Consider the following 12,977-nt stretch of genomic DNA (forward strand, 5'->3'; position numbering starts at 1 on the left):
CCAAGCTTTTGATAATATCTGAGAAACAGCTGATCTGTAATTTTACTCTATCCAAGTTTGTGTCAAAGATTGGCTTACATATAGAATACTTTTGGTTTATTATGCATTGAGAAACTGATTACCGTACACAGAAGCATCTATTGTCTTTAAAAGAGGTCTAATAGATGTCTATCTTGGCTAAAACCAGGATAGATTCTAAAATCTAATAATGTATAGGATTAGCCCAAAAATGGACTAGTCATCACATGTGTAGTTTTACATTCCTCTGTATTTAAAGTCTGTTTAATCAATCTATTGGATGATTGGTCTAATTTTGGGCTATTTTTAGACAGTATATTTTCACTGACAGCCCAATTTAGCCTTGTTTTAGATATTAATGGTCTCTTAACTATTAGATATCTATCTATTATATGTCTAATTAACACAAAATTGCTTGGTCGGTACCCAGATTCTAATGGCCCCAGTACACTGAAGATTAAGCTCTTTTTTTTTTTTTTTTTATTTATTTCTTTTTTTTTTTTTTGTTTGAGGGCAAAATTAAGTTTTTATTTTTTTATTTTATTTTTTTAATAAAGGTTTAGTGATGTTATACTGTTTTCTTAACACTTCCAACACCACAGTGTTCATGTGCTGCTATCATTAACCTCCTAAACATGACAGTGGCTGAGAGAGAAGAACCGATTCATAAATATCTGGCAAACAGGCTTCTCCACAAGAAGCTCAGTCTTTATATTGTTTTCTATTTGCTGTGGAGAGACCGTGAACGGTGCTGCCAGTGTGTGCAAACTCCTAGAAAAGATGTATTTTAAGATGGTACATCTCTACCAGCTCTGCTACTCTACTCTCTAGTGTATTCATGTGGCTAGTGTTGTTGTTTTGGATGTTGTTCTTCTGTCTGACCTCTGTTGAATGAGAAACCAATTGGGAAAAAAGAATCAAAGAAGAGCTCAAAGGTCACCCAAAAAGTTCACTTTAGTGAGGTAATTCGAACTGCCAAAGCAATCTCAAAAAGAACTTTCTGCTGGAGTTTGTTAGAAATAACTTCGAACAAACTGAAGTATACCAGGCCTTAAAGCATTTCATGAAATATTGCAGTCTTGTATGGATTCATTTAATTTGCACATGCTCTCCTGACTGATTTCTGTGCTTTTTTTTTTTAATTAATTAATTTAATTAATTTATTTATTTTTTATTACAGCTGAGCTGGACAACATGTCAAGTGCTGAGCGCATTTCTTTCTTGCAAGACAAGCTACAGGAAATCAGGAAATACTACATGTCACTCAAGTCTGAAGTGGCTTCCATCGACAGGAGGCGGAAAAGGTTAAAAAAGAAGGAAAGAGAAGGTAATAATGTTCACTATTTTAAAACTTCATTTAATAGCAACAATATGTTCATTAAAGTAATAACAGCAATAATAATGTACAACTGTGTATAATACCATAATATTTTCAAATAGTAGTTCTATTATTACTACTACTACTACTACTACTACATTTTAACATTGTATGTATATGTGCATTAATAATACAATTATTTGTGATATTAAAATATACTACATTAATATATTATGAGAATAAAAAATAATATAATTGATTGTCTATAGCAGGGATTACCAAACTTGATCCTGAAGGTCCGGTGTTTTGCAGATTTTAGCTCCAACCCTAATCAAACACACCTGAACAAGCTAATCAAGGTCTTACTAGGTATACTTGAAACACCCACGCAGGTTTGTTGAGGCAATTTGGAGCTAAACCCTGCAGGGCACTGGACCTCCAGGAATGAGATTGGTGACCCCTGGTCTACAGTATTGAAATATTCTAATGCTTTAAAACAATGATAACAGTAGGTAATAGGCTTTATTGGATATTTGAAGATATTAAGTACATTGTTAGTAAATGGGTATTCTATTTGAAGTTGGTGGTAATAATGTACAACATTCAAAAATAATTGTGCAATATTCAAATGATATAATACTTTCAGCTATATTAGGAATACTAATTATGATTGTCCAATATTTAAATATTATGAGACTTATAAATGATAAAAATAATTGTTTTCTCTTGATGCTTTTGAAAAATATTAATAGCAACAAGTGGTAAATACTGTTGTATCTTAATGTAATGAAATGTAATTATTGACATTAGTAGCACCAGCAACATTATTATTGTTGTCATTGTTTCTAATTTTATTAGATTTGATCACCGTAGTATGGTAGAGGGCTTTGTTTCAAACAAACCATTTCACTCATTTTTTCCGATCTTGCACCAATGTTTCCCAACCCTGCACCTGAAGGCACACCAACAGTACACATTTTCAACCTCTTCCTAATTAAACACACCAATCACCTCATCAGAACATTAGAAGAGACTCCAAAACCTCAAATGAATGGGTCAGATCAGGGAGACATCCAAAATATGTACTGTTGGTTGGTGTGCCTCCAGAAACAGGGTTGGGAAACATTACGTTTCTCCATTTGTTGTCTTTTGAGCATTACTGACCTTTGCTGATCAGAATAACAGTCTAATCCTTGACTCAAACCATAGTGTGATCTGAACCGTGAGATTTGTGATCCATTACATGGTTTCCCTAACCCTGTTCCTGAAGGCACACCAACAGTGCACATTTTCAACCTCTGCCTAATCAAACACACCTGAATTAACTCATCAGAACATTAGAAGAGACTCCAAAGCCTCAAATGAATAGGTCAGATGAGGGAGACATCCAAAATATGTACTGTTGGTTGGTGTGCCTCCAGGACCAGGGGTGGGGAACACAGCATTACACAACTAGTTTCTCCATTTGTTGTCTTTTGGGCAATACTGACCGTTGCTGATCAGAATAATAGTCTGATCCGTGGTTCGTTACACCAGTGTTTCCCAACCCTGTTCCTGAAGGCACACCAACAGTACACACTTTCAACCTCTTCCTAATTCAAACACATCTGAATCAACTGATCTCAGAACATTAGGAGAGACTCAACCCTCAAATGAATAGGGAAGATAAGGGAAACATCCAAAATACATACTGTTGGTGTGCCTCCAGGAACAGGGTTGGGAAACACTACGTTACACAACTAGTTTCTCCATTTGTTGTCTTCTGTGCATTACTGACCTTTGCTGATCAGAATAATAGTCTGATCCATGACTCAAACCATAGTGATTCGTTACACCTGTGTTTCCCAACCCTGTTCCTGAAGGCACACCAACAGTACACATTTTCAACCTCTTCCTAATTAAACACACCTGAATCAACTCATCAGAACATTAGAAGAGACTCCAAAACCTCTAATGAATGGGACAGACAGGGAGACGATATGTACTGTTGGTTGGTGTGCCTTAAGGAACAGGGTTGGGATAAGTTACACCATTAGTTTCTTTATTTGTTGTCTTATGTGCATTACTGACCATTGCTGATCAGAATAATAGTCTGATCCGTGACCTAAGCCGTAGTGTTATTCGTTACACCAATGTTTCCCAACACTGTTCCCGAAGGCACACCAACAGTACACATTTTCAACCACTTCCTAATAAAACACATCTGAATCAACTCATCAGAACATTAGAAGAGACTCAAACCTCAAATGAATGTGTCAGATCAGGGAGACATCCATAATATGTACTGTTGGTGTGCCTCCGGGAACAGAGTTGGGAAACACCACGTTACACCACTAGTTTTTCCATTTGTTGTCTTCTGTGCATTACTGACCTTTTGACCTCTACTGATCGACAGTGTCCCACACCACAGCGTCCACCTCATCGGGCTCCTCGGACACGGGCATGAGTCCATCTTCAGCTTCGCCCACGCAGAACACTGTGGCCGTGGAGTGCAGGTGATGTCAGGCGGCATCCGCTCCACCTCCGCCTTCCCAGAGTCCCGCTGACAGCAGCACTCGACTGCCCGGCCTCCACCTTCTGCACTTTCAGACCTGATCCTGCCTCCACCAAACGGGAAAACGGACTCCACGCGAGGCTTGAATGTAAATCGATGATATCAAAGCTTACGATTGATCCATCCAGAGCAACACGACGGCACTTTTCACTTCACAAACGCTGAACAGACCAGGCAACCTCCTCTTACTGCTTCAGACCGGAGTTTGGATGCAGTAGTCAATCCTCCAGTCACATCCCTAGGTAATGGTCACCTTAACCAGCTGGACATGGTTATTCAATGAAAGGTCAATTGTAGTGCGCTTGTTCCATCAGAACTGCCAAAGTAAAACGTGTTACAGCAGAGTGCCCTATTTTGGAAAAGTAGGACAAATCAGTTGCAAAAGGGAATGTAGTTTACTGAAAACTGCAGCCGGCGTCTTCCACTTCTATCTTAGTATGCGAGCACAGAGAATTATGCAAATCCTATTTTTGTCGTCTCTCGTTTTTAATAAAAAGAAAAAAACGTAATAAATAAACCGGAAATGTTTACAGTGGAACTCGAGATGAAACTGTTTTCAGTGGACTAATTTCCTTTGCAAGTGCATTTAGTCTTTTTATATGTAATCGCAGAGTTTTTATTTTTAGTATGGAAAATTTCGAAATATTCTATCGCAGCCGTGAAGTTATTTAATGAAAGATTTCTAGCGCTGAAATTTTTTTGTGTAAAATAAAAGGTATTATCTTGCAACTTGTTAAATATATTTATTCAGTCGGCGGGCGGCATTTTTTTGTATTTTTTACAAGATGAGAATCGCAGTTGTCCCGCGTTCGGTTCGCTTTGTGGGGTCGTCTTGAAACTCTCTGAATGTGACGTCACAATTTGGGTAACTACTGTGCAGTAAACCGAATCCTCCCCATTTTCCTTTTTGTTTGTTTGGGCCCAAAGCTACTTTGAGGGAACACCAGAAATTGGTGACATGCTCCTTTTTTTTTCCCTCCCCCCTCTCGCAGTTATTTCCTGGTACTTTCTAATCCTTATTTTCATTCTTGACCAATTGAATAAATGAGTTGCTTCTCTCAAGACTATGTTAAGCCCAGGGGTTTCTTACTGATTGTTCCTTTTGTAAATAGAGCTTTCGAAAAAACCATGTATTTGAAAAATACATTTTACACAAACTGTAAAAAGGATTTATATTATTTTTTAAAGCGTACATCTTTGTATATTAATTAATTTCTCCTTTTCTATGTCCAGTTGTTAGGAGCACTAGCACATCTTTAGACTTCTGTATATAATCAACCATTTAGGAACCTAAACCCAAGCTGTCTAGAGTGACCCATGATGACTATGTTGAACATTTTATGCTGTAGGCATCGATTCATTCACTGCGATGAACTTGCTTCCCTGTGACTTCAGTTTATTTACAGATTCCTGGATGAAGAAATGAAGGCATTAGGTTCCTAAGCAAAGCCATTGTACTTTTATGTAAAATAAGAAGAGGTCTTCTCATTTCTAATAAAGTTGTGAAATATTAAGAAATTATTCAGATCTTTTCTCTATTAATTGGTTGATCGATTCAATTAATTTTTTTTGTTTTTTGCACAGCGCTCCATAATAATGATCTAACTAAAATATACAGAGAAATTGTATAAGTGGCCACTTTATTAGGTACACATTACTAGTACCAGGTTGGACCCTCTTTTGCCTTCATAAATGCCTGAATCCTTGGTGGCATAGATTCAACAAGGTGCTGGAAATATTCCTCTCAGATTTTGGTCCATATTGACATGATAGCATCACACACTTGTTACATATTTGTCAGCTGCACATCCATGATGCCAATCTCCTGTTCAATCACATCCCAAAGGTGCTCTATTGGATTGAGATTTGGTGACTGGAGGCCATTTGAGTACAGTGAACTCATTGTCATGTTCAAGAAACCAGTCTGAGATGATTCACGCTTTATGAAAGGGATCACCAAACTTGTTCCAGGAGGGCCGGTGTCCTGCAGATTTTAGCTACAACCCTAATCAAACACACCTGAACAAGCTAATCAAGGTCTAAAGCTGCGGTCACACTTGACTTTTCTTCCCATAGACTTCCATTCATACGCACGCGAATGCGTCAGACCGGAAACGAACAGGGTCATGCGTCAAGTTTTGCATGTCGCTGCGGTGCAAAGTTCAAGCTTGTTGAACTCTGACCTGCAAAATTGCATCACTTGACTGCGTGAGACAAATCGAGGATCAACACGACCTCTCTGGGCAGAAATGTAAAACATGGAGCAATCGCTGGCTTTTTTTAACGTCTAATCATCTTGTTTAATCCCGCCCCTTTTCGCAGCGCCGCATGACAGAATTTTGCACACACAAAGCCCAGTGTGACCGTAGCTTTACTAGGTATACATGAAACAATCAGGCAGGTGTGTTGAGGCAAGTTGGAGCTAAACCCTGCAGGGACACCGGCCCTCCAGGACCAAGATTGGTGACCCCTGCTTTATGACATGGCACGTTATCCTGCTGGAAGTAGCTACCGGTTACCTTTCTATCAGCTCGTACCAATCTTGCCATTTTCCTCTGGCATCAACAAGGCATTTGCACCCACAGAACTGCTGCTCATTGGATATTTTCTCTTTTTCAGACCATTCTCTGTAAACCCTAGAGATGGTTGTGCATGAATATTCCAGTAGATCAGCAGTTTCTGAAATACTCAGACCAGCCTGTCTGACACCAACAACCATGCAACGTTCAAAGTCACTTAAATCACCTTTCTTCCCCATTCTGATGCTCTGTTTGAACTGCAGCAGATCGTCTTGACCGTGTCTACATGCCTAAATGCATGAAGTCGCTGCCATGTGATTAGCTGATTAGAAATTTGTGTTAACGAGCAGTTGGACAGGTGTACCTAATAAAGCGGCCAGTGAGTGTGTGTATACGTAAATTACTGGAATTAACTTCAAATGCTTGATTATATTTTAACTTCAATTACAAAATAAATATAATTTTTATATAATATTTTTTTTTGTCACTGATTAAGAATATCAGAATTTTTGTTTCTTGATCAATTATACTTGTGTGTGTGTATATAATTAATAAATTTACTCAGAAATTTTTCATAACATTTTATTTTTGTAGCATGCTAACATAAAAACAATCAAGATCTTTCATGTTATGTGGCCGACCTGCTTTATGCCCCCAATATGAGGAATGTCTTTCCATTGGGGGAAACCAAAAATCCCAGTCCAGATATCTGCAGGTAGACAGTAGAGGACTTCTCCCAGTATTATCTGCAGTCCTCAGCCTCCGAGGGCCCATCTGGAGGCCCCTGCTCTATGCTGGAATACAGAGAGCCTGGCGTAATGGTCTGGAGTTCAATCCAGCAGCAGTCAGTTTATCGTGGTTGTGCTAACAAGCCGGCTTTGGCGGCCAACGCTTCGTTCTGCTGGATGTGATATTCCTGGAAGCGCATGGAGATCCTCTGTGTCATCTTCAGGTACTTCTGCAAGCAGCTCTCAGAACACGTGGTCTAGAAGAATGTTGATACTTGAAATTAAGATGTAGCTTTACATATGTTTTTTTATTCATGGTGGCATGAAAAAAAATATATAAATAAAATTTTTTTCTTGCCAATTAACATCAATCCAAACTTTTTATTTATTATTTTTTTGACATTTATAGTTATTTTTAATGCAGACTTCATTATTAACATAGGTCTGAGTTATATCTTGGAATCTCAGATTATCCTGGAATTATAGAAGGGCAATTTTGAGGGGAAAACCTGGAGTTTTCCAAAAATTGTGAGATACAAGCTTCCTAAAATGTCACCGTCATTGATGAAAACTTAAGTAATAATTGTGAGGAAAAAGTTTACAACTAAAATATTTAAGGAAGCTGACTTTAAACTGTTATTTTGTCATGTTAATGTTATTTTAGTAAATATAAATTCATTTTTATTCCCCTGAATTATAAGAAAAAAGGGAAATTAGTGAATTCTTATATCCTTCCAATCTGGAGGTGTTATTCTCAAGTTTATATCCCACAATTCTAAATTTAGATATCTCGATTCTGACTTTTGTCTCAGAATTGTGAATTAAAAAAAAGTCAGAATTATCAGATTAAAGCTCACGCTCCTGTGGTGGAAACAGCCTGTTAGACAAGAAAAAAAAGCTGACTTGATTTGACTGGATGTAATGTAATGTGTATTTATATAGCGCATTTATCGTGTATGGCCATACACCAAAAGTGCTTCATAATCATGAGGGAGCGGTCTCTACACTACACCACCAGTGTTCAGCATCCACTTGGATGATGCGACGGCAGCCACAGGACAACGGCGCCAGTGTGATCACCACACATCAGCTGTTGGTGGAGTGGAGAGACGGTGATAGAGCCAATTCGGTGGATGGGGATGATTGGGAGGCCATGATCAGTAAGGGCTGATGGAGGGAACTTGGCCAGGACATCAGGGATACACGAGAATGGGGATCATTACGAGAAGTGCCATGGGATTTTTTTTAAATGACCACTGAGAGTCAGGACCTTGGTTTAATGTAGGCTTGTGCCGGTATTCGGTAATGCGATAAATCACGGTAATGAATATGCACGATATTATTATCGCGGGCACTTCAAAATACGTGAAAAATAATAGATCCGAATTTATATTCTTAGAACGCGCCTTAGCTTATTTTCCATCAACCGCTTGAAGAAACACTGCGTATATGCTGCGCAGAACTGATGCGCACTCTGATGTAAACAATCCCCACATGTAGAAGCCCTGTGTGCGCGCCGCCGCTGCCACCGCACTATAATCCTCACACGCAGGGGCGGACTTTCCCGGTGGGCCGACATACTTTTTAGGCCGGGCTGATCATCGTCCTATGATTTGATCGGCCTATAAAAGGCTTAGCAGCCTATCGTTTATTTCTGCCTTATTGATTGACGCTGCTGTGATCTGTGACTCTCAGAAAGACCGGGCCGGTCCATGTGACACTGTGCAGCCCATTGGCTCTTTTCGGTATTGACATTGGGCTGGCCCAATCACAAACTCCTATTTTGGACTCCGTGTGAGCGTGCGTCGTCTGTGTGTATTTGTCAAAATAGTCGAGAGTCAGAGAGAAGAAACGCAAGGGAGGCGCAGAGAAATCGTGAGAAATACACCGGCGTTTCATTTAGCGATTCTGAAAAGTTCTCTGTTCATTCTAGTTCACGGCTAAAAACGCAAATCACGTGACCACACACTCTCTGCCCAGAGCTGCAGCCACTAGTTCAGCGGGTCGGCATAAACCCCAGGTGTAAGTATAGTGCATGTCAGACAGTTCATCTGCTGGATGGTCTCATCTCACTATAGTTGTTAAACGTGATATTGAATTCATCTTGTTGTCTCTATCTAACAATTCTTATGTCTTTTGAATCACTTGTTCTCAGTTAACTGTTTTGGCTGAGTGCAAAGATAAGCTAATATATTAATTTATGTAACCACATACACTGATTCTGCACATTGACTGATTGCTTACCTTTATCGTTTAAATTTAATGTACGTTATACTGTTATAATGGCCATTATTGGTTATTAAAACTGATATTCTGCAAAAGAGACAGTGTAAATCAAATATCAAAATGAAACAAATTTGACTTATTTTATGTTTTCATTGTTTAGATAGTGAAACAGCAAGCAGGATGAGGTGAAAGGTTAAAATGTAACACTGTTTCCTTTGAAGATTTACCCATGCATTAGCAGGCAGTTTTTGTTATGTTTATTATTGAATATGGGCTGAGTGAATAGTGTATTGAATAAGCTAAATTGACTGTAGTGTATGAGTGTGTGTGAATGAGTGTGTATGGGTGATTTCCAATATTGGGTTGTGGCTGGAAAGGCATCTGCTGCATAAAACATGCTGGAATAGTTGGCAGTTCATTCCACGATTGCTGATCGAAGACGCTTTCCCTTTGCACATTCACTTTGATATAATTGCTCAAGTTTACTTTTATATTGTGTATTGTTTTATTTATATTTATTTGTATTTAAATGTTTGAAGTACTTTTAGTTAATTAAAAAGTTATTAAAGTTACAAAGTTGATGAAACTGAAGTTTTTTGTGTTTTTTTACCTGTTTCTCTAGTAAAATTACAATATCGTGATAATACCGTATACCGTGATAAAAGCTCAATCAATTAATCGCAGCATGAAAATGTGATACCGGCACATGCCTAGTTTAATGTCACATCCGAAAGACAGTATAGTGTCCCCTTCACTTTACTGGGACATTAGGACTCACACAGACCGCAGGTTGAGCGCCCCCTGCTGGCCTCACTAACACTACTTTCAACAGCAACCTAGTTTTCCCATGTGGTCTCCCATCCAGGTACTGACCATGCTCAGCCCTGCTTAGCTTCAGTGAGTAACCGGTCTTGGGCTGCAGGTAAAACAGTAATACAAAGAAATGAAATGATCTCATCTTCACACCAGTAAAACATTTTTGTAGTCATCTTGCATATCAGACGGGTCTTTCACAGCCACTATTCAAAATTATGCCTCAACAATAGCATCTCAGAGCTGTGGTGTTCCACAGGGCTCTGTTCTGGGTCCAAAACTCTTTGGCATTACACTTGCTGCCTCTTGGCCAAGAAATATAATATTTATTATCTTTGGTATAATAATAATAATAATAATAATAATTCCTTACATTTTTATAGCGCTTTTCTGGGCACTCAAAGCGGTTTACACATAGGGTGGAATCTCCTCATCCACCACCAGAGTGCAGCATAGACCTGGATGACGCAACAGCAGCCATATTTCGCCAGACAGCACACACACACCAGCTGATTGGAGAGGAGACCGAGGCCATGATGGACAGAGGCCAGTGGGCAGATTTGGCCCTACTTTTTTTCGTAGGACATCCTGGGATTTTTAATGATCACCTCGGTTTAACGTCTCATCCGAAAGATGGCGCTCACTGAGCAGTATAGAGTCCCCGTCACTATACTGGGGCATTAGGACCCACACAGACTGCAGGTTGGGCGCCCCCTGCTTGCCTCACTTAACACCACTTCCGGCAGCAACCTAGCTTTCCCATGTGGTCTCCCATCCAGGTACTGACTGACACAGCCCTGCTTAGGTTCAGTGGGCAACCAAGTGAGAGTTGCAGAGAGCTAGCTGCTGGCTAGCTACTTGATTGCTTGCTCCCAGGGCCATTTATATCGAAGTCTAGGTTAAGCTGCACCATATTGGTGTTTCATAACATCTAGTTTTTATGAGGTGGGTCGTTAGCCCAACACTCAACCCCCAACGTGGAGGACCAGGACATCCATAATCAACAATACACTACAAACAATTTAGTTTACGCAATTCACCTATAACACATGACTTTGGAAAACCGGAGCACCCGGAGGAAACCCACACCAACACAGGGGGAACATGCAAACTCCACACAGAATTGCCAACTGACCCAGCCGAGGCTTCAACCAGCGACCTTCTTGGTGTGAGGTGACTACCCACTGCGCCACTGTGTTACCATTATCTTTGGTAAACAGGTGATAAATAAAAAAAAGCCTAATGATTTGATAAAAATAGTCTTAGCATGTAAATAATACGTGGACATGTTTAAAAAGCTGCAAAAACACTCATTTAGACTTGATTTATTCTTCATTTTTCTTTGTATTACTGCTTTACCTTTTAACGCTTGACTTAAAATATACAGAAGAAACAAAAATGACTTGCTTACAGAGAAACTGTTGAAGAAGTGGAGGAAGTTTTACTGATTAAATTGAATTTTTTAGTTTTAATTCTTTATAAAATCTCATACCTCCTCTGGCTTGACCTCTCTTGTGGTGAAATCTTTCACACAATCCATGAAGCAGTTCTCTGTCAGTTTATTGTAGGTTCCCAGGAATTCCTTAAACTACAAAATACAATAAACAATTCAAATTCAAAACTACAAACATTTAATAACTATGTATGGTTGTGTGTGTGTGTGTGTGGTTTCTCTTACCTGTTTGATCTGATCTGATTCAGTCACTTGAGCTGCCATCTTTACGATGCTTTAAAACAAATGATTAAACAATTAACAAATAAACATTTCTGTTGTCTGACAGTGCAGAATCATATAATAGGTGCATTTTCTTAAGTAATAAAGGCCTCAGAGCACAATGAGATGCTAGTGGCTACATTAGCCTTTAGCACCATGAACATTTATCACACCGACCGTGCAGAAATGCCTCTCAAATTGAATGAATTAATATTCGCGTTACGATAAATAAGATTTTGACCGGATTAAACGCATGAATAAACAAGACAAGTCAAAGCATTAAAGCTACTACCTTTGATGTCTGAGCTCAGGATGTGAAGGACATGTGAGAACACCACTGACAGAAATGACCCGCTGCTTCACAACGGCACTTTCGCAACAAATAATAAGAGCCCTCTCGATTTAAATAGTAAAATCCTGAATTTAAAATCCTTGAAATGGATTGGATGTGTAGTTTATAGGCATCATCATCATCATCATCATCATCATCATCATCATAAATATTATTGTTATTATTATTATTATTACTATTATTATTCCCCTGGTCGTTTAATTTGAACTTTAAATGGTAAATTGTACTAAATAATTTGTACTATTTAAATTATTTCTATACATTATTTCATTATATATTAGTTTGTTACCTAACTATAAATATTTAAACATTTTTACTATATAAATTATAAATATATATACATTTGTTTTGCACGTACTGCACATTTTGACAAACATAACTAGACATATTCTAACTACTCCCTAAAATTATTATTGCACAAGAAAGAAATCTGCCGGAATTGTGTGTTTGCGCATGTGTTTTGTTGATTTACTTCATTATTTTATTTTATTTTATTGTATGTTTTGCTGCCATATTAATTAGTCTTTTCTGTTTTTGTTTTTGTTTTAGCTATCGATAAGATTGTTTATCTTCTTTCACTGCATAATTCATTCACAACTGTGCATATTCTAAAACCACATTCTGATAAGAAGCGAAAGGGGGCAGCAGAGTCAAGATCAAATCAGAATAAATCCAAGACCTTTATTTTGAAATCTGTTTACCGTCTTGTTCACCGTTGTTTCAGCGTTCAGTTAT

The 12,977-nt window shown here is 38.5% G+C and overlaps 2 protein-coding genes across 3 annotated transcripts in view; one reads left to right on the forward strand and one right to left on the reverse strand.

Annotated features, from left to right (window-relative positions):
* The window catches only part of arid4a (AT rich interactive domain 4A (RBP1-like)), a 43,717-nt gene extending 38,865 nt beyond the window's left edge, over positions 1-4,852 (forward strand). For both annotated transcript variants that reach the window (XM_056477013.1, XM_056477014.1), the window contains exons 24-25: positions 1,199-1,345; positions 3,732-4,852. In XM_056477013.1, the coding sequence (XP_056332988.1) occupies positions 1,199-1,345; positions 3,732-3,835 (251 nt within the window). In that variant the 3' untranslated portion in view covers positions 3,836-4,852. The remainder of the gene's footprint in view (positions 1-1,198; positions 1,346-3,731) is intronic.
* Positions 4,853-6,977: 2,125 nt separating this feature from the next.
* Positions 6,978-11,904, reverse strand: timm9 (translocase of inner mitochondrial membrane 9 homolog). The gene is made up of 3 exons (XM_056476994.1): positions 11,855-11,904; positions 11,669-11,764; positions 6,978-7,394 (listed from the first exon to the last, which is right to left on the reverse strand). Exons 1-3 carry the CDS (start codon positions 11,891-11,893, stop codon positions 7,260-7,262), a joined length of 270 nt encoding a protein of 89 aa, XP_056332969.1. The 5' UTR covers positions 11,894-11,904; the 3' UTR covers positions 6,978-7,259.
* Positions 11,905-12,977: the final 1,073 nt, after the last annotated feature.

This window comes from Danio aesculapii, chromosome 17 (assembly GCF_903798145.1).
Source record: "Danio aesculapii chromosome 17, fDanAes4.1, whole genome shotgun sequence".
NCBI lineage: Eukaryota > Metazoa > Chordata > Actinopteri > Cypriniformes > Danionidae > Danio > Danio aesculapii.

Bases quoted from the DNA above. Each gene is read 5' to 3' on its own strand.
- timm9 (XM_056476994.1), bottom strand. From the start codon at position 11,893: ATGGCAGCTCAAGTGACTGAATCAGATCAGATCAAACAG. The intron at 11,765-11,854 runs GTAAGAGAAACC...TGTATTTTGTAG, and splicing joins AATCAGATCAGATCAAACAG to TTTAAGGAATTCCTGGGAAC. The intron at 7,395-11,668 runs GTATGAGATTTT...ACATTCTTCTAG, and splicing joins GAGAGGTCAAGCCAGAGGAG to ACCACGTGTTCTGAGAGCTG.